This window comes from Adiantum capillus-veneris, chromosome 3 (assembly GCF_014529385.1).
Source record: "Adiantum capillus-veneris isolate H3 chromosome 3, ASM1452938v2, whole genome shotgun sequence".
Taxonomy (NCBI): Eukaryota; Viridiplantae; Streptophyta; class Polypodiopsida; order Polypodiales; family Pteridaceae; genus Adiantum; species Adiantum capillus-veneris.
The window spans coordinates 154,929,980-154,949,361 of NC_140933.1; the positions used below are offsets into that span (position 1 = coordinate 154,929,980).

A 19,382-nucleotide genomic window follows, 5' to 3' on the forward strand; every position below is an offset into this window, starting at 1 on the left:
CACAAAGTGATGACGTGGCTATCGAGAGCAGAAACTACCAAAAACCCTAATTCTTGCAAACCCTAATTTTTGCTAGAAACCCTGATTTGAAGGAACCCTAATTTATGGAAACCCTAACCCTAAATGTGGTGGAAACCCTTTTGGCGGCTGAAATGCAACGTGACAAGCAGTACGGATTTTCGAAAATTGTTGCGGATTTTATGGACCTGAAAATTTTAAATAAGCTGTGAGGGGCTCACTCTGTAGAGCATCTGGACGCAGAGTCTGAGAGTGAAACCCTAACTGCTCTCTTGTACTTTGACATTGATTTAATACATAAAGAAATACCGAAAGGGACGCCAATCTTTGGGGCCAATATCTCTAGGCTCGGAATTCCGACGGGCCAGTGCAAATCTATTTGATTTGTGAATTGTTTTGAAGTGGTTATTTGATGCTGTCGTGATTGATTCTTGACTTGGAGTGTCCAAGTTTGTTACACCTACTATAACTAAGCCCCATATGGAGGCTATGCCAATAAGACAACCTGAAAGATGGACTAGGAGCGACGGAAAGGGGAGAGTGACCGTAAAATGAGGGATCCGTTGCTGGTGATCAAACTCCTCAATGTCGGAAGTCTGGTGTCCTGCGCTCTAAAACGAGCAGCGGGGTGCCATGGCCCAGCATGGTGAGCTCCAGGATGCTGCCGTCAGAGCCACCAAGCGCAAACTGAAGCCACTCTCACACTGTGCCACGTGAAGGGGAGAAGGCCCACCATCTGCCCAACGAGAGTCCGGCCCAAGTTATGTCGAGTTGCTGTCTCAATACTGGCTAGGTCCTCCATAGCCAGGTCATATTTTTTCACAAATTCAAGAACTTCATTCAGTAGAGTTTGTTCTATTCATGCCCTAGCTATATGTATTGTTAAGATTAACTAGTTTTGATTGTAAAAGTTTAATTGGTTTTTCATTTTCCTACACTGGCTTATAGGTGGCCGTAATCAGGTTCTCTTCCTGGCTGAAAATGAAGCATCACTTCCCTGACCTCTCCCGGCTGAAAAAGGCAGGTCCACAAGGAGTTGGTGCAATAGATTCATAAATACCGGCAGCCCCTTCTAGTTAAGAGAAAAGCAGAATGAAGAGACCTCTCTGTGACGAAATGGCAGCCACAAATTTTGTGGAGGAGAGAGGTGGGAAAGGAGATGAAAAAACGCAAGGCCTCACAGGCAATTTTGCACAAGAGGTACAATGCTTGCACATGACAATCCCAATGGGGAACCCCCTCCTGTACATGTAGGGGCCCTACAAGGCTGCTCGATTTTCCACGATTCATATTTGTGTTTACTTTTTGCCGCATCCCCTTTTCAATGGTTTTAGTAGCTCTTTACTTTATGGGGCTTGATGCTTGAAGGTTAACCACTGCTTACATTTTTTGATCTTGAGCATAAGCACACCATCTTTATGAACTAGCTAGTATGTGATTTCCATTTTAGGCAATAGTAATAAGTATTCTTGTTTAATTTTGTCACAGATGTTCATGTGTAATGTATGACCTTCAATCTGGTGATTGCAGAGCTCCTCTCAGGAATAAGAAAAGAAGTAGAAATGAAGCGAATACCATCAAGAGCAGGGTATGCAATGGAAGAGCTATATCGCAATTATAAACACGCTGTAAGCTGCCTGTTGCTTGAAAATCTCTAAGCATAACGTTCTTATGTGAGCAAGAGAACCTTAGCTGGAGTGTTGGTTATTTTGCAGGTATTGGAAGGTGGGGCCTCTCAAGATAAGATTGTTCAAATCATGGCGACTGTTCTAGATCGTGTCTTATTACAATTTGAGGTAAGTCTCTTACTTGTGGCTTTAGTTATTTTATAGGTTTGTAAGTGCTTCATTTATGCATTGTTTTCACAGGATCCATTCACATTTCCATCATATCATAAAGCGATCAGGGATCCCTATGATTACTACATATTTGGGCAGAATTATGTACGACCTTTACTCGATTTCAGGTAGAGCACAGCTGTTTTGTACTTGACATTCTTTTGTGCATGTGTTGTTCCTTGATATTCTTTCCCTTGGTCAGGAATTCGTACTTGGGGAATGTGTCAGTATTTGATGAAATCGAAGGGCGATTAAAACAGGTGGCTGTTTGCTTTCAAATCTAATCTTGATTGACATATCTTTCTTACCATCTTAGCTTGTGCATGCCTTGCTCTACGAAAAGCTTGAAAGCTATTTTAATTGTTAGCGTAGATCTTTGTGAGAGTAGTAGTGATCGCTCTGGACATGTGCTTTGCACTGACACCATTATGCAATTAAGTAGGAAGATGGAGTACATTTGACTTTGGTTCTCCGATAATTTATTTTTGTGGGAGTATAACCAATTATAGATATTATTTGAAAACGTCCAGTGTTAGGTAGCAGATACAGATGTTCATGGATCGAGTTAAAATCATGGAGAATGTGTTAAGTGACCTTAGGATGCCCTGCCATCTATTTTTGGATCTAAGTAGCTTGTAATCAAGCATTGGTCCTCTTAAGCAAACTGCTTAAAGGTGTTATATTCACTGATGAGATTTAATCCCCATAAAACTCTCAAATTATGATACAGCAAGTAATCTTTGTTAGTAAGCTGTATGAATTGTGTAGTAGTAGTGCCATAACTGCAATGTGGACCTCCTCGTGGAATTTGAGAATAGCTTCAGATTTTGGGACAGACAGACCAGGCAGGTAGTTTGCTGATGCATGTAGGAGTGGCAGTGCTGGATGTACATGTTGAAGACTCCAACAAACCTTGCTGATACATCTTCTACCGATAGTGACTTTGAGGAGCTTTAGAGGGGGCTTTTGTAGAAGAATGTGGTTCTCAGAGACTGAGAGGTCAGCTTGGGAGAGGTTGCAGGATGCTTGATAATTTTGGGAGAGTGGGTCTACCTATCATTTGTGGATAGTCAAATTAACAATGCAGCATGTCAAACATGAGAGTACTAAAAGGACCAAATCTTACATATGAATTCCGGTTTTTGGTGTTTGTACCTCACAGTTGGACAAAAGAAACCTTGGCATGCTTTTGAGTGATTATTGCAGCGATTAATGTAAATCTATACTGAGGGGATGTTTTTTTTTGGCCGTAATGTTGTTGAAATTTGAGTGTGTTGAAAATCCAATGAGGCTTTTTTAGGAAGGGAGAAGGTGTATTCTGACGTTTTTATTAGTTTGCTATGTGGTACTTCGCATGTAGATTCTAGCTTTTTTTTCCCTGGTGCTGATCAAGACTTGATGACAGTCACCAGGAATGACATTTTTTTGGGTCCTTTCACGCTCCCATGGCCCAATTTCCTGTGACAATTGTGAATTTGTAGTTCCAGGGAATGGAGTTTTAGGCCAATTTCAACAACCCATTCCCTGCTGCATTCCGTATGGCTGTGCTTGATGACAAGGCAGGGCTTTTGCTTGGCATAAACTGCATGTTGTTAGTGGGGATGCCATGGTACTTTTTCAATAGTATGCATGCTTGTCAGACTTATCCTGGGATCCAGGGAAGTGGTGTTGGCCTTCAGTCACAGACCAGGGTCAAACAGTGTCATTCTTTGGGTCCTCAGTTAGCACTGGACGGCTTATACTCTTGTGACGGCAGAGTCCGGATTATAGGCCCACATGCTTACGGTCTTGGTTGAATGCCTGTCTCATGCTTTCATGTTATATTTTGGTCTTATCCATGGGACTTGCGGATCAACTGTCGAATAGGACGTCATGTGGATGATTGCTCATGCTGGTTTGCCGGTAAGGACATGGGACTATAACCCTTTGCCTACAGATATTAGCAAGAACAGGTTTTTCAATACCGAGGATCGATGATATACTTGACAAGCTGTAGGGTTCGGCTGCTAGGGCTGGACATGATCTATCCAGGGAAGTGGTGTTGGCCTTCAGTCACAGATCAGGGTCAAACAGTGTCATTCTTTGAGTCCTCAGCTAGCACTGGACGGCTTATACTCTTGTGACGGCAGAGTCCGGATTATAGGCCCACATGATTACGGTCTTGGTTGAATGCCTGTCTCATGCTTTCATGTTATATTTTGGTCTTATCCATGGGACTCGTGGATCAACTGTCGAATAGGACGTCATGTGGATGATTGCTCATGCTGGTTTGCTGGTAAGGACATGGGACTATAACCCTTGTCTACAGATATTAGCAAGAACAGGTTTTTCAATACCGAGGATCGATGATATACTTGACAAGCTATAGGGTTCGGCTGCTAGGGCTGGACATGATCTGACTTGCATCAGAAATGTACATGGACGAGACCACAAGCATGAAGGGAAAGGCCAGGTTGAAGTTCACTTAGTAATACCAGATCTTTTGAGATCTTTGAGATGTAACTTAGTCCAGGTGAAGGATGCAAGCCTTTCAGAACAATGGAGGCATTGAAATGCACAATTTTTTTTAAAATGGATGATTTATCTCCATTGTCACCATAATTCTGAAGCCTTTTCACAGTTTCACCCTTATCACAATCATTGTTGTTGTTAGGGTGAAAATGTGGTTTTGCTCACAAATCATCAGACAGAAGCAGATCCAGCAGTCATGGCTCTCCTTTTGGAAACAACCCATCCATACCTTTCTCAGAGCTTGGTTTGTACCTTCATCATCTTATTATGTGTAGTACTAGTATTCTCAAGTGAGGATGTATTTTCTGGTGAGGGATTGGATAGTCTTGATCCTTTGTGCTTGTTGTGTAGACATACATAGCTGGAGATCGTGTTGTTTCAGATCCGTTCTGCAAACCATTCAGTATGGGAAGGTAAATTTTTTGTGTGCTTGTATAACGTTCACTGCTTTGCATAAACTGGATTTTCAAGTCTGTCTCTAATACAATTCTCATCAGGAATCTACTTTGTGTATACTCCAAAAAGCACATCAATGATGAGCCAGAGCTAGTAGACATGAAGAGGAAGACAAATGCACGAGCATTGAAGGAACTGGCCATACTTTTGAGGTGCAGTTAGTGTGCCTCTTTCGTGCCATCCATATTTTGTTACTGGTTGACTGTTTTTTCCATGGTGTGTTGGTAGCAAGACTTTGGGTTGGACATGCATTGTAGTACTTAGTTAGGGGAACAGTGTCATGTTTACACCCAGGAATCTTTTCTCTCAATGTTCGAATTGATATGAAGATACCGTCATGCATATACCTTTTCCCTGTGAACATATGATATAAGACCAAATTAAGCTTGGAAACAGTATCTAGTACGTTATTGTTCTTTGTGAGAATGTAATTAACATTAAGGTAGTGAGGCCTGCCTAAGGAAATTCCAAAGCTTAGTAAGTCACACACATGACATTGTAGAAGCACATGCAACGACATGAGGGATATGAGTTTTACTCAGTTGCCAACTTGAGAGCCTCAGTGGTGTTAGGTTTAGGATGGATGAAAGAGAGTCGCATTCATACTAATAGCGTGCTAATTGCTCAATGGAAATTGACTAGCGTGTAGATACAAAATGAACTTGAGTACTTGGTGAAAATGAGTACAAAAAGGATGCTTAAATAGCACAAAGGAGGTAGAATCTGCTTACCTCATGCATGACAACTTGAAACAACCTATTCTAAGAGGCAAACTTGAATTTGCATATTTAGGGGGTTTTATTCATGCCTACATGACTACTACATGTGATATTATACTCTAGATTTGCCCCACATAGGATAGCCTACGACCAAGGCCTCTTTTGGCAATGCTACACATGCCAGATGCCTAGTAGACTAGGGACATGCTCCATGATGACTCTAGGACAAAGCTCACAAACCTTACAACCTGGTTTGATTAGATTGACTCACTGAAGATACAACCTAATATCCACACGGGATGACACTATCCACATAGGATGACAAAGCCTCCGCTTAAATCGGAGAAGGTATGAATCTTTATAAATGCCATAGTCTTCTATACCATGAACAAGGTTGTTTTCGCCTTCTCGCTCCTCTCATTGGTTGCTTGCCTTTGGTGCTGCTACAACTGTTGGTGTTGCTTTTCTCCTTCAAATAGTATTTGGAAGGAGGATGACCCTTCTTCCCATACTTGTTGCAGAATTTGTTGATGTAGCAATTTTTTGCTACTTGCCTCGTTCTCCCACAATCGTAGCATTTCTTGACATTGGATGATGATGCAAAATCTAAGGATGGTGGTGATGGTTCTTCTCCCCTAGAGGATGATACGACTTAAGCTCCTCCTGACGATGTCAATGAGCCTTTTGTTTTCTTTTCCTTGGCTTGAAGGGAATTGATGACGCCTTGAACTGTTGGGGCTAGATCTTTCTCCTCAAGGATGGTGACTAAGTGGTAGTGCGCACAAAATGACGACCACTTTTTCATCTTCGGGGACATTACAATGGATGTGGGTAAGTTGAGTGATGATGCTCTTAAGCGTGTTTTAAGCCAAGTAAGTTGCGTCAACTTATTTTACACATGCCTTTTCTAAAAACATTTTTAAGTTAATAATGTTTTGTTTTATCTAGTTTTGTTTCGTATCAAACAAAGTGATTTAGTTTGTTTGTTTGTTTGTTTTTGTTTTTCTTTTCTTTTCTTGTGTCGCTTGCTTTTATAGTTTTATGAGTGCTTTATTCCCTCGTATAATTCGTGAGTTCAGACTATTCTGAACTTATGAAGGTATATTTTTCAGTCATCTAGCGGACATGCAAATCTTTTTGATTTTCGTCCGAGTGGTGACCAGTTGTTGAGCTTCATGAAGATATATTGGGAGGGTGTGCATACCCCAACAGCTACCGATCTTATACTCATGTTTGGGTCGATGTGATTTTATGTATGTATTACTTTTATTCCTTGGTTGAAATAAACTTTTTTTATAAGTAATGGGTCTTTTTGTAATTTTGGTTGTATCCTGATTTATTGTGTAGAGCTTCTTTTTGTCTTGATTTTGGTTTGTTTGAGTGTTATGTTTTTTATTTTTTAATTTGTCTTGATTTATCTATTTGTTGTTTTTTGCTTTTGATTTTGTGTGTGTACGTGTGTGTGTTTGGTTGTTGTAGTGAGAAAGTTATAAATCTAACTTTGTAGTTGGGATGTTTTTAATAAATAATATTTTTCTCTTAAATCTCTTAAAAAATAAAAATAACATCTTAATTTGGGTCCTTTGGATCAAGAGTTTCTTGTGCGGTTTCATGAAATATCTCTTGTGAGAGGAGAGGTTGAGTAGTGATTCTAGCAAGGGATCACGGGCACTCGATTGCACACTATTGTCGATGATCTTTTGAGTGTAGCAAGCAGCCTTATTTAAGGACCTCACTGCTTGGCAGCAGCCCTGCTATACAAATGAGGGGTGTGGCTAGTACTAATCTAGCCTTAGGATCTTTAGCCTAGAGGTGGGTGTTGATCTGAAACACTGACCTTACTACAAAAATGAAAAACACTTTTACTTCTTCTTCAGCTTCAACCAGCAATGTTGATGACTCTCAGGTATGTCTTTTCGACCCTTCTTTCTTTTTAGAAGCTAGAAGTAGTCATAATCTGTATCAAGAAAGATTTAAGTTTTTAGCTAAGTCTAATTTGAAGAATTTGCATGTTTTTGGTGATGGTCCTATTCGTTGGGCTTCTTTTAAGAATGTCTTAGTTAGTACTCATTACAGAAGTTCTTCCATAAAAGCCCTCAATCGTTTGAGGCGTTTAAGGAAAAAAACATCTTGCGGTAGATCGTCCTCTAAGTCCAGTTCATACCTCTCAAGTTATTTATGTTATTTATAATATTCACGATAGTTCTATGATGTATGTTGGCCAAACCTTTCGAGCAACTTTTGTTCGTTTTCAGGAACATGTAAGAGAAGCGAGAAAACTTTAAAGTAAGAGCACCGTACGTGAAAGTGTGAAACCCTTGTATGCGGCAATAGCAAAACATGGGTTTGAGTCTTTCCGTTGTTTTCCCATTGAGCACATAGAAGGTAATTTTAGAAACTCTAAAGAGTTCTATAAATCAGCGTGGCCTCGAGAGTTGTTTTGGATAAGAACTTTGCATACTTTTTTCCCTAAAGGTTTCAACTTGGAAGGAAAGTCTTTTTTACGTAAAAAAAATACAATTTACCATAAGAAACCTATGCTTTGGCGAAGGCATCCCAAACCCTAGTTAGTTCTCCCTTCAAGTCAGTTTAAAATAACTTGGATTCCTAAAGGTTCTTGTTCATATCTGCTTTCTATCCTTGAAATCAATCCAGTTGTTTTGCACAACACTATTTCTAGTAGAGTACAAGGTCTCCCTAGGGCTTCAATCTCTAGAATTGAGAGTGATGACCCTTCTAACCATAGAATTTTTGCTTATAGAGATTTCAAACGGAGATTGATTTACCTATCTAGAGCCATGGAATTGGGTTCTTTTTCTTATAAAATATTTGAAAGGTATAATATAAGGATCCTATTTAAGCTCTTGTATACCCTTGAGAACTACACTTATGAAGATTTGGAGCTAAGAGAGTCTCATAGTACTCAACTTCGAGTACTGTTAGGCAAATTTCTGAAGTCCAAATGTCCTAGTCTGAAAAATCCCTTGGTTGGAAAGAAAGATTTGTTGATAACTATCTTTACCTCCCCTGACTTAGACAAGATTGGATTAAGCTCTATTTTGAGATCTCAAGAAGCTTTGGATGCTCTCCCTCCTTGTGTGAGAAAGGTATGGAACCATCCTGTCGTAGCTTTCAAATATGTGAAAACTTTAGGACAAAAATTTTTCAACTATAGTGACATAGGACGTAATCTTAAAAAGCAAGAGAGGCTAGCAATCTCAAGTATTGATTGCCCTTGTAGTAAAACTGCCTTTTCTTCTTACGTAAATGGAGCTTTGGGTCATGTAGTTACTGCCGATTGTTCTATCCTTCCTTCGGATTCCTTGAAAGACCTTTTCTCAAGAGGTACTAAATATAGGCTCCCCTCCTCAAACGACTCTTGCCTTCTCAAAGCCATAGAAAAAGGAATTTCTAGTTTCGTAGTAAAGTTTGAGGAGTCTTTAGGAGTTCAAGGTATTTTTACCCATTGGAAGTCTGTAATCCTCAAGAAAGCTTCTTTGAAATTAGCATCTTGCTCTCGGAACGTTTCTTCAGGAAGGAATAGCTTATCTTCTTCTGATCGTGATGCTCTTAGGAAATTTCATCGTGATTTTGTAATCTCTTATGTAGATAAGTGCTCTAATAACTTTGTTGTTACGTGAAGTAAAGTTCTATTTAGAATGCTTGTTAAGTGAAGTAAACTCTCAGACTTATAGTGATTGTGATCTTTCAATGCAAGAAGTTATCTTGAAACATCAAGACTTTTGTAAGTCTTTTGGTTTCAAGTGCCAGCTTAAATTACCTTTTTTATATACCGTTTGGAAGTTCCACAAAAACCCTATAAAGCCTAGATTTATAGCTGCTTCTTGTAACACCTCTTTCAAAGCCATTTTACCTAGCGTAAATGAATTGTGGAATAATATGCTAAAGGAAGCAGACGTACCTACCGATTCAAGTTGGATTTTAAATGATTCAGTAGGTGTGATTCCTGTTTTAAAGTTTTTGAACTCTTCAAGAAGCCTTAAGGAGAAATCTTCTCCTTTATGTCTCCAAACTTTTGACTTTACAACGTTATACACGAAGCTAAATTTGGAGGACCTTAAATTTAGAGTCAGGTCTCTTATTTCAAAAGTTTTTGCGTACAGGCTTGAGAAGGATAGGTACAAGGCATTGCTAGTAGAAAAGTCAGTCTTGAACTTTGACTTCTTATGGCTGAAAAATAAGAATGTAGATGTAGACAAAGGAAGAAAGAGATTCACGAGGATTGTAGATGACATTGACATCATATCTTGGTTAGATTTACTTTTGGACAATTTATATATAACCATCGGCGACTCTCTTTTCAAGCAAACAATTGGTATCCCTGTGGGCACCAATTGTGCTGTTTTTCTTGCTAATTTCTATCTTTTTACTTATGAGTTTGATTTTATGGAGCGTCTTGTCCTTGCTAACACTTGCCCAATATTTTTGCACAAGTTATGCAATGTAAGACGCTTTGTAGATGATCTTTTTGTCCTTGACGTTCCTTCTTATGAAGATTTTATGTACTTGAATTCGAGTTCCGTAGGCAGAGGAATTTATCCCAAGGAGTTTTGTGAACTTAACTGTACCACAAATAGTGATTGTTGTGCCTTTTTAGACCTTAAGATTTTTCAGACTCCCTTGGGATTAGAAGTAGATATCTATGATAAGTGCCTCGAACCAGAATATGCCAATCTAAAAATCATCCGTATGCCTCATTTCTTCGAACATTTCTCTTTTAGCTAAGTACGGTGTCATTTGCTCTCAACTATTTAGATTTTCTTGTCTATGTTCTAGTAAATCTACTTTTGTTGTTCAATCTTGCAATCTTATTTCTTACTAGTTGAAAAAGGATACTCATTCAAAAGAATCATGAAAAAAGTTCGTTCTTTTTTGTATCGTAGTAAGTTTATTTTTAGTGTTTCTTCCTTTGGAATGTTCAAGATAATCAATAGTAAATTCAATAGAAGTGGGGAGCTAAAAAACCCACTTATTGTTTGACTTAATAACACCTTATGTTGTTGTTTTGATCTTTAGCGCTTCTAGTATTTTCACTATAGCTTGACAATTGCTAGCCTTTATCATGGCTGAGTATGCCCATCACCTCCGGAGGGTGATAGAAACTCAGCTCGTTGGTTTTGTAAAGTACGTTCAAAGCATGAATGACCTCTATATAAACCTGCACCTACTCTTGGGCACTGACGACGTGAGTAGGGATGTCATAGCTGTTGTCCAAGCTATGCATGATAAAGGTGATAATCTTATTCTTCATGTTTGGACAAGCAGTGAAGTTGAGATCACATATTGTCAAGTTTGGTTCTTTGCTCTTCGTAGGTTTGTAGTAGTATTCATTTTTCGATTTCATATTTAGCTTACCTGAGGACTTAAGAATGTGTTCCGTTAGAAGTTGTTGTGTGAAGTTTGATTTCTAGGATTAAGTTTTTAAGATGTCTTATCCTTTTTTTTTTTGCTTAAAGTTGAGTATTTGTTTTAAGCCAAGTAAGTTGCGTCAACTTATTTTACACATGCCTTTTCTAAAAACATTTTTAAGTTAATAATGTTTTGTTTTATCTAGTTTTGTTTCGTAGCAAACAAAGTGATTTAGTTAGTTTGTTTGTTTGTTTTTGTTTTTCTTTTCTTTTCTTGTGTCCCTTGCTTTTATAGTTTTATGAGTGCTTTATTCCCTCGTATAATTCGTGAGTTTAGACTATTCTGAACTTATGAAGGTATATGCTCTTAAGCCTTTTAACTAAGCTAGCGATGTCCTCTCCTACACCCACGGTAAGCTTGTAAACTTTACGTTTAAGGCTAACTTTGCTTCTCTTAGCTCTAGCCCCAATATTTTACTGGAGGACAACCCATGCTTCACGTGCACTTTTGCACTCATCAATGAAGTGAACGTAATTGTTGTGAAGTGATGATGATGCTTAGTGTCTGTTCATCTTTTTCTATGTTTATTGCAACCATTGCCTTCGTTTGTGTGCCTTCTTGATTGGTTGGTGGTGGTTTGACTGTTGCCCATAAGGTTTTCTTCCTCAAATATCCCCTAAGTTTGGTTTGCCAGGTATGAAAACCCTCGCCGTTAAATGTGGCAAAACCTTTTCCCTCCATTGTGCCTTGAGGATGGTCTTATCTTGGAAACTCTCCAAGACAGTGTTTCCTCTTACAAGCGCACAATTGTCTTTCAAATGATATATTGCAATGTGATGTGTTGTGCGCGAACTCTTTTTTTTTTTTTTTTGAGAGAGAGAGAGAGAGAGAGAGAGAGAGAGAGAGAGAGAGAGTTTTCTTTTTAATATGAAGCACTTCTTCACCTCGGGTGAAATCACTCTTCGCAATAAAAAGTGTTGTTACGAACTTCCTTTGATTTGCTTTGAAGCTCCAGTTCTCTGACTTTGCGTGCTATTGGAACTCCCTTTTAATAGAGAGTTAACAGCACCATTGCTAATTCGACCACGCTACGGAAAGGCGCCCTTTGGTAGCGTGGCTTAGGCCTTTTCGGGGCTCCTTTGCAAAAAAATGGGTGCTTGCAAGATTGGCCGCCTATGGATCCGAATTGAACAAGAGGCTTTTTTAAGTGTGGCTTGTGTCCGTGTGCATGTGAGATCTCCTTGCGGGTGTCCGTCCGCCTACGAACTTGTCCACTTTTCTCAATTGAATTTGGTGCAAGTCCTCCGATTGCCCAAATAGACTACAGCCTTTGAACCCATGACACTTGATTGCCAAGTATAGTCAATTGATCTAACCACTTGGCCACGCACCTTTGATTGTGCATACCCTTCAAAAAAGGACTAAGGCTTTTCTGCCTAACAAACCTCCTTATAGAGTTTCTCAAGCTCAACAAGAGGAGATTATGCCGCAAGTGCATGAGTTAGTTGAGAAGGGCATGGTTAGGCCTAGCTCATCTCCATTTTGTTCTCCTGTGTTATTAGTGCAAAAGAAAGATGGCACATATCGTATGTGTGTCGACTATAGAGCACTAAATAGGATCACTATCAAGAATAGGTTTCCCATCCATGGGTGAAAGACCTATTTGATAAGCTACAAGGGTCCACCTACTTCAGTAGGATTGACCTAAAAAGTGGCTATCATCAAATAAGGATAGTTGATCAAGACATTGTAAAGACCGCATTTTGCACTACGTTTGGTCTTTACGAATACATTGTCATTCCTTTTGGCTTGACCAATGCACCAGCCACATTCAGCTGCTTGATGGAGAAGCTTCACCGAACCTTTACTGGAGTGTTCTTTGATGATATCATCATCTACTCTAATTCATTAGACAAACACAAGCAAACATCTCCAGGTAATATTTCAAATTTTGAGAGAGAATAAACTTTATGTTAATCGAAAGAAAAGTGAATTCTTCTTACAAGAGATTCAGTATTTAGGTCACATTATCTCTTAAGATGGCATCCAAATGGATCCATCAAAGAGGTAATAAAAGGATGGCCTAAACCAAGGAATCTTCATGAGTTAAGAAGCTTTATAGGTATGTGCGCATGCTATAGATGCTTCATAGAAAAGTTCTCACTAATAGCAGGACCATTACATGATCTAACAAAGAAAAACGTTAGGTACACATGGTCTGCCAAGGAGAACAATGCTTTCGAAAAGCTTAAAGAAAAGCTTATCTCTCAACCTGTGCTTACACTACCGGAATTCTCAAAGCCATTTGAGGTCCAATGTGATGCTTGTGGTGATTGCCTTGGAGTTGTTTTGCTTCAAGAAGGGCACGCCATAGGCTATGAAAGTCGAAGCCTCGACCCTGTTGAGCAAGCTCTAGGCATATATAAAAAGAAACTCCTTGCAGTTCTATATGCCTTAGACTCATGGAAGCACTATTTATTGGGGACTCCTTTCATTCTACGAACGGATCACCAAAGTCTTAAGTATTTCATAATGTAGACCAAGCTCTCCGACAAACAAATGAGGTGGGCAAATTTCCTTTCACAATTTCATTTTCATATTGCTCACATTGCTGGAAATCATAATCAAGTAGCCGATGCACTCTCAAGACGGCCGAGTGAATGCGGTTTCCATAGCAACTCACAATGATCTATCTTCTATGATAGATGAGTATGCTATTGATCCCGATTTTAGAGACGTGATTTCAGCCCTTGGACTAGGGAAGAAAGAGGAACAATTTACTTTACAAGATGGTTATCTTCTCTACGGCAATAGACTATGCGTTACTAGCTCACTACGTGAGAAAGTAATGTATGAATCTCATGCTCCTCCTTATGCGGGGCATAGAGGGATTCAGTCTACCCTAAAGGAAATTGAAACATATTTCTATTGGCCTACCATGAAAGCGAACATACAAGAGTATGTTTCTAAATGTGTGGTATGCCAAAATACAAAATTTGATAGAGGGAAGCAACCTGGATTTCTTCAACCCTTGCCAATCTCTAATTCACCATGGGAGAGCATATTCATGGATTTTATCTTCGGATTGCCTAAGTCTATCCATGGGAATACCGGAATATGGATGATAGTAGGCAGGCTCAGTAAACAAGCTCATTTTATACCTGTCAAAAATACTATCAAAGCCCATCAAATGGCAACCCTCTTCATTTCACAAATTTTCAAGTACCATGGCTTGCCAATGTCCGTAGTGTCGGATAGAGATCCTAGAATGTGAGGTCCCCACCCCGCCATATCAAACAACGGATCTGATGGTGAACCTGGTGGCGACTAGATCTATAGCGAAATCAAACAAAGTGGTTTAGGGTTCAGCTAGTGGACGATCTCTCATCACAAATTAAGTCGAGCTCGAGCCTACTAGCAATGAGATCTAGCTCCATCTCGCAGGGGAAGCGTACTTAAACCATCTAGCGATCCTAAGACCCACCTTCCAAGAGGAGAGAAACCCCGAGTGCCTTTTTCCCCATGTTTCAGAGGCACGTACTCTTGAGATTTCACCGCTCTAGGGGCAATGAGTATTACTAATATCGAATTAAACACTATGGGGACAGAGAGTTCCCGACCAATCGGGACCACCCATTTCATAGGCATTGGCAACCTGAGCCAAGCCCGCACTTTCCACCCCCACACTCACACTTCCTTGTGTGACCTAATTACTATCACAATGGTTGTTCAACATAAATATTCCTTGATTAATTCCGAATCACATTGTTCGTTAAGACAGCCCTTCAACCAGTATTGCAAACAACACCAAGACAGTATTTTAGTAAAAATTATACTCAAACTTATTCATTAAAATTCCAATGTTCTGGAGGTACAATATCCCCCCTCCAGCGAGAGTTTACTCCTTCCGTTGTCGCCTAGCTTCCCATACAACTAGGTATGTCCACCGCATAGAAAGCACGACATGGACATTCCCACCGCTTAACCAGCAGATGTGGGTTTCCACCGCTTAACTAGCAGTCGTGGGTATCCACCGCTTAACCAGCAGTCGTGGATTCAAGAGCCCTTAACCAGGAACTCTGCCCCCTGTGATCAGTAGGGGGTTCATGACTAATTTAACATTGGAAATAGAATGAACATGCCGAGCTAAATTTTCCCTAGCAGACATTCTTTCCTATTGTAAACAGTATATCCGTCAATCATTTCTTTCCTACTTTAGACTTTAATATACAAATGAATTCAATGGCCGAGGTTTCCGTCGGATTTCTCCAACATGTTTGGGGATATGTTGATTCCTAGCTAAACGTATGCAATGTAAAATTAAACAACTTGAATAAAACAGTGATCTACCTCTTCCATTTCTTCGTCATTGGCTCGTGAGATGGCCGGTGCTTGTTCGACCATGGGAGCTTTTCCTTTTCCATTTGTATTGCTCGTTCCCGCCTCGTGGTCATGGGCACCACCGAAGCGAGTTCTCTTAATCGGGGCCATTTTACTCACTACTTTAAATGATAAATTTGAAGAAAAGAGCTAAAGTCCGAGAGCATCATAACAACCAAATGGCAGATTAGAATTATTAAAGAATCCTCCTTAGGCAAGAGATTAGATTTTTCCTTCGAGACCTAGCAATTTTATGGGTAATTCCTTGCTTACCCTATGAGAAATGGCTCTAAGGTTAATTACTTGGCTTAGATAATTACGAAAATCAGAATTTTACTAATTGATTTACGAAAGAGATGAAGTAAGCAAGCTCATTCATTTTCCTAGAGCAATATGAAGATGCAGAATTACCGCAGGCATGTGTGACATAAAATTCTCTTCTTAATGGCCTAATGACGGATTAATTTTCAGCCTTAATCACATTTTAATGTGGGAGAAGATTGAGTCTAATTTAATTGCAACACTATTGAGTGGTAAAAGAATGAATTTCATCAAATCTACACTATTACTTGTTGACAATTTATTAATTATGCTGCCTAGAGAGAATCTTTTCTAATCATGCATTAATCCTTGGTTAAGGATGATGAATGGCTGCATAATTTAGCTAATTGAATGATGATTATGTAATGGAGTATAGCTATGGAGATTTATAGAGCAGCTATAGGGAATTATAGCCAGAATTAAGCATAATAGCTAAGGAATTTGGAGAATAAAGATGAGAATTAAGAAGAGCAATAATTAAACCATGATTACCGTGATTAGGGGCTGAGAATCCTCTTATTTTTCGGATCCAATGAATCCTCAAGATGAGAATTTCGGCAGTACCTCCCTCCTTGCTCCTCCTTCAAAAACTGTGTGTATCGGCAGCACCTCCCCAAGGTGTGTGTAGGTGTGTGTGTACTGGGTGTGTGTGTGAGCATGTGTGTGTGTGTGTGTGCATGCCTTTAAATAGGCCTCCTCAAGCTGAAAATCGATTTGTGCTGCTATAAGCATCTGAGTGAGCACTCAGTCCTTGCATGGCAAGTCTAGTTGCCTACCCACCAAGTGTCCTGTTGGTTTAGTTAACTGGTTCTCACACTTAGTTGCAAGCTTGGAAACTTCCCAAAGACTCCCACAAGGAAAGAGGGCGCCCCCTAGCTGCTAAAGCTGGTCTGAAGTGGCCTAGAACCTGTTCCCACACAGTCCCAGGCCCCCGGTGCCTCCCCGGATAATTTTATGAAAAATTGGTTTTAAGCTAAAACGAGTCATACGAGTCCGATTTTGATGCTGTAAATTGCTATACTGAGCTCTAACTAAGGCGTAGTGGCCCGAGTACCTGCCATATTTAGCAGCCCCCTGGATCCGAAAATGCAGTTTTTTCAAATTCGGGGTATGGGTGGAGATTTTCGAGACGGTCAAAACTAAATGGGTCGGGTGACCAAAAACTTACTATATTTAAAAAAATTTCACAAAAATTATTTTAATTCACATTTCGAAGCTTTATAACATTCTAAACATCATGGCACTGACATAATTCGAAAAACTGCTAAAAATAGTAAATTTTTTCTATTATGATCATTTCATGGTACAAGGGTGCTCTTTTTGGTTGGGGTCAGAGACCTTACATAGAATGACCAGTAATTTCTGGAAGGGTCTCTTTTAGAATTTAGGAACAAGGCTAAATTTCTCTTCGGCCTATCACCCGCAAACGGATGGCCAAAGTGAAATAACTAACCTAACAATTCTCGATCTACTAAAAGCCTATGTAACGGAAGTAGATCAAAGATCCCAATGGGAGAAGTACTTGTGGAGTATGCCTACAAGAACACTGTACATACTTCCACGGGAAAAGCACCTTTTGAGGTAATTGAGGAAGATCAAAAATTCCCTTGCTACTTAAGGTACACGGGAAGATCTTCACTGCAGATGAGTATAGCTGAGACCTACAAGAATCTTTCCAAAAGATTAAGGATGCTATCTCTATCCCATAGCAAAGGCAAAAGGTTGCTGTTGACAAGCACAAAAGAGCCCAAACCTTTAAAGAAAATGATTGGGTATTACTCAAATTTCCCAAGGCTCGATTAAGGTACACGATGAGTAAGAATCCTACGGGACACCAAAAGTGCTATGCTAAGTTAGCAAAAAAGTACCATGGTCCCTTCCAGATTCTTAGGCCAATCAATGAGATGGCCTATCAACTCAAGTTGCCCAACCATTGGCTCATACACAATGCTTTCCATGTGAGCCTACTCAAGCCTTACAAAGGAGAGCCACCTCAAGAACCGACTATTGAAGACCCGCCGGAGATCGAGGACCAAGAAGAGGTGCTCAGCCCGAGTTCATTCTCCGACATGAAGACAAGGTACTAAGAGACGGTAAGACTATCCGATGATATCTTATTAACTTTAAGAATTATTCTTTTGAAGATGCTAGATGGATGCAAGGCATACAATTAAACGGTAACCTAAACCTTGTCAATGCTTACAATGCTTCCCAAGAGTAAGTAAATGTACAACTGTTAAAAATGAACAAAATTTTTGTCTTATAAGACTCTTTTTTTAAAATTGTGCATGAAAATGAAGTAGTATGCATGCTTAGATCAAGTTTGCGGAGACGACGTCTCCCGAACACCAAGGAGAGCTTGTCACTTTACTATGGAAGATGATAGGGCTAATGTGCAGACATGAGATAGAGAGAGAGAGATGGATGTAGGGAGGATTAAGAAGAAGAGTGTTTTTATTGTGAGAAGAAAAATCCAAATAGATATCAAAGATCTATTTAGCAAGTCTTTATCTCAAGATATGTGTGAGAGAGAAAATTTACATCTTCTTGGAGTGATTAAAGAGACTATAGTCCACCTTCCTCACTTGTGCATGCTTGCGTGTCAATGTGCACACATACACACGAATATGTGTATGTGTGTGACCCAATGGCCATGCTTTTCTTGGCCGTAGCAACACGTGGATCACACACTAGTATATATAATGTAGCTTAAAAATTTTAAGGAAGGAGAGGGCCTCCACTTGTCACTCATTGGTTCACTTCCAAAAACAATTTACAAAACATCTAAACTAAAGTGAAACAAGGTGAGGGATCACGAAGGCCTGCCAATAAAAGGATTTGTGAAGGTGCTTTTAGGAAGTAGGAAGAGAGCATTGGAATGTGTTTTTGGAGTTTAGTGGCAGTAGTAAGTAAATAATGGAGTGGTCTGACCAGAATGAGAAGTTAGTGGCTGTTGTTATGTTAGTGAAGGAATTTGTAGTCCAAATGTGGTCCAAAGTTGAATCATAGATTGTTGTGCTTTGGGTTATATGTTGTGTCATGTAGTGTGTGGAAAGAAGGTTAGAAAGTGCAAGGTATTCAGGGGTTTGATAGTTAGCATTGATGTTGAAGTCACCAAGTAAAATGGTAGGGGTGTGTTGGAGGTGAGGTGTGAGTAATGTGGTCAATGTTTGCAGGAGCAAGGAAAGTGGAGTTGAGGGTCTGCGATACAATGTTATCAGGGTTATTGGTGGACTATGTGGTGTGCTGAGGAGCACTATAATGTGTTCTATTTTATTCGTGGAAATGATGTTGTGGTGTTGTAGATGTATGTTTTTCTTTGATGTGAAGAGGGATACTCCCATGGGCCCAGTTGTTTGAGTGTGTGTAACCGTGTATGGCCACTATGTTAGGATGTTGTTGCTTTGTTTCTTGGAGACAAAGAATGTGGGAGGCCATTAAGCTATTATCATGAATAAGGTTGTTGTAGTGTTTCTTTAGGGATACAATGTTAAGAGATTGTATTATCAAGTGATTGCCGGGCAAAGAGTGGAGGTCAAGCTGTGAAGGTTGCCAAGTGGCATGTGTTTTGATGTAGTGTAGCTCAGCTAGAACTGTTTGGTCTACTTTAATATGGTTGGAACTTAATTCTGCCAAGAGGTAAAGGTTGTTGGGATCTCTTACGTGGGAGAGGGCAGTGTACACAAGGCCGTGGCTTCAAATGCTGGTTGGATCGGAATCCAAGGTGTCCAGTGTCAAGCCTTGTGCACGGTGTATGGTTCTAGTAGCT

General features: G+C 39.8%; 1 protein-coding gene across 3 annotated transcripts; it reads left to right on the plus strand.

The window, feature by feature from the left end:
- The first annotated feature begins 530 nt into the window (after positions 1 to 530).
- Positions 531 to 19,127, plus strand: LOC147462003 (glycerol-3-phosphate acyltransferase, chloroplastic-like). Of its 3 annotated transcripts, none has more exons than XM_086509475.1 (10): positions 531 to 826; positions 967 to 1,218; positions 1,549 to 1,646; positions 1,734 to 1,814; positions 1,887 to 1,984; positions 2,059 to 2,116; positions 4,510 to 4,611; positions 4,719 to 4,780; positions 4,865 to 4,975; positions 18,790 to 19,127. In XM_086509475.1, exons 3-10 carry the CDS (start codon positions 1,581 to 1,583, stop codon positions 18,971 to 18,973), a joined length of 762 nt encoding a protein of 253 aa, XP_086365601.1. In that variant the 5' UTR covers positions 531 to 826; positions 967 to 1,218; positions 1,549 to 1,580; the 3' UTR covers positions 18,974 to 19,127. The 3 variants fall into 3 exon arrangements, with proteins under 3 accessions (XP_086365601.1, XP_086365603.1, XP_086365602.1); XM_086509477.1 differs by having other exon boundaries at positions 981 to 1,218; XM_086509476.1 differs by lacking the exon at positions 967 to 1,218.
- The last annotated feature ends 255 nt before the right edge of the window (positions 19,128 to 19,382 follow it).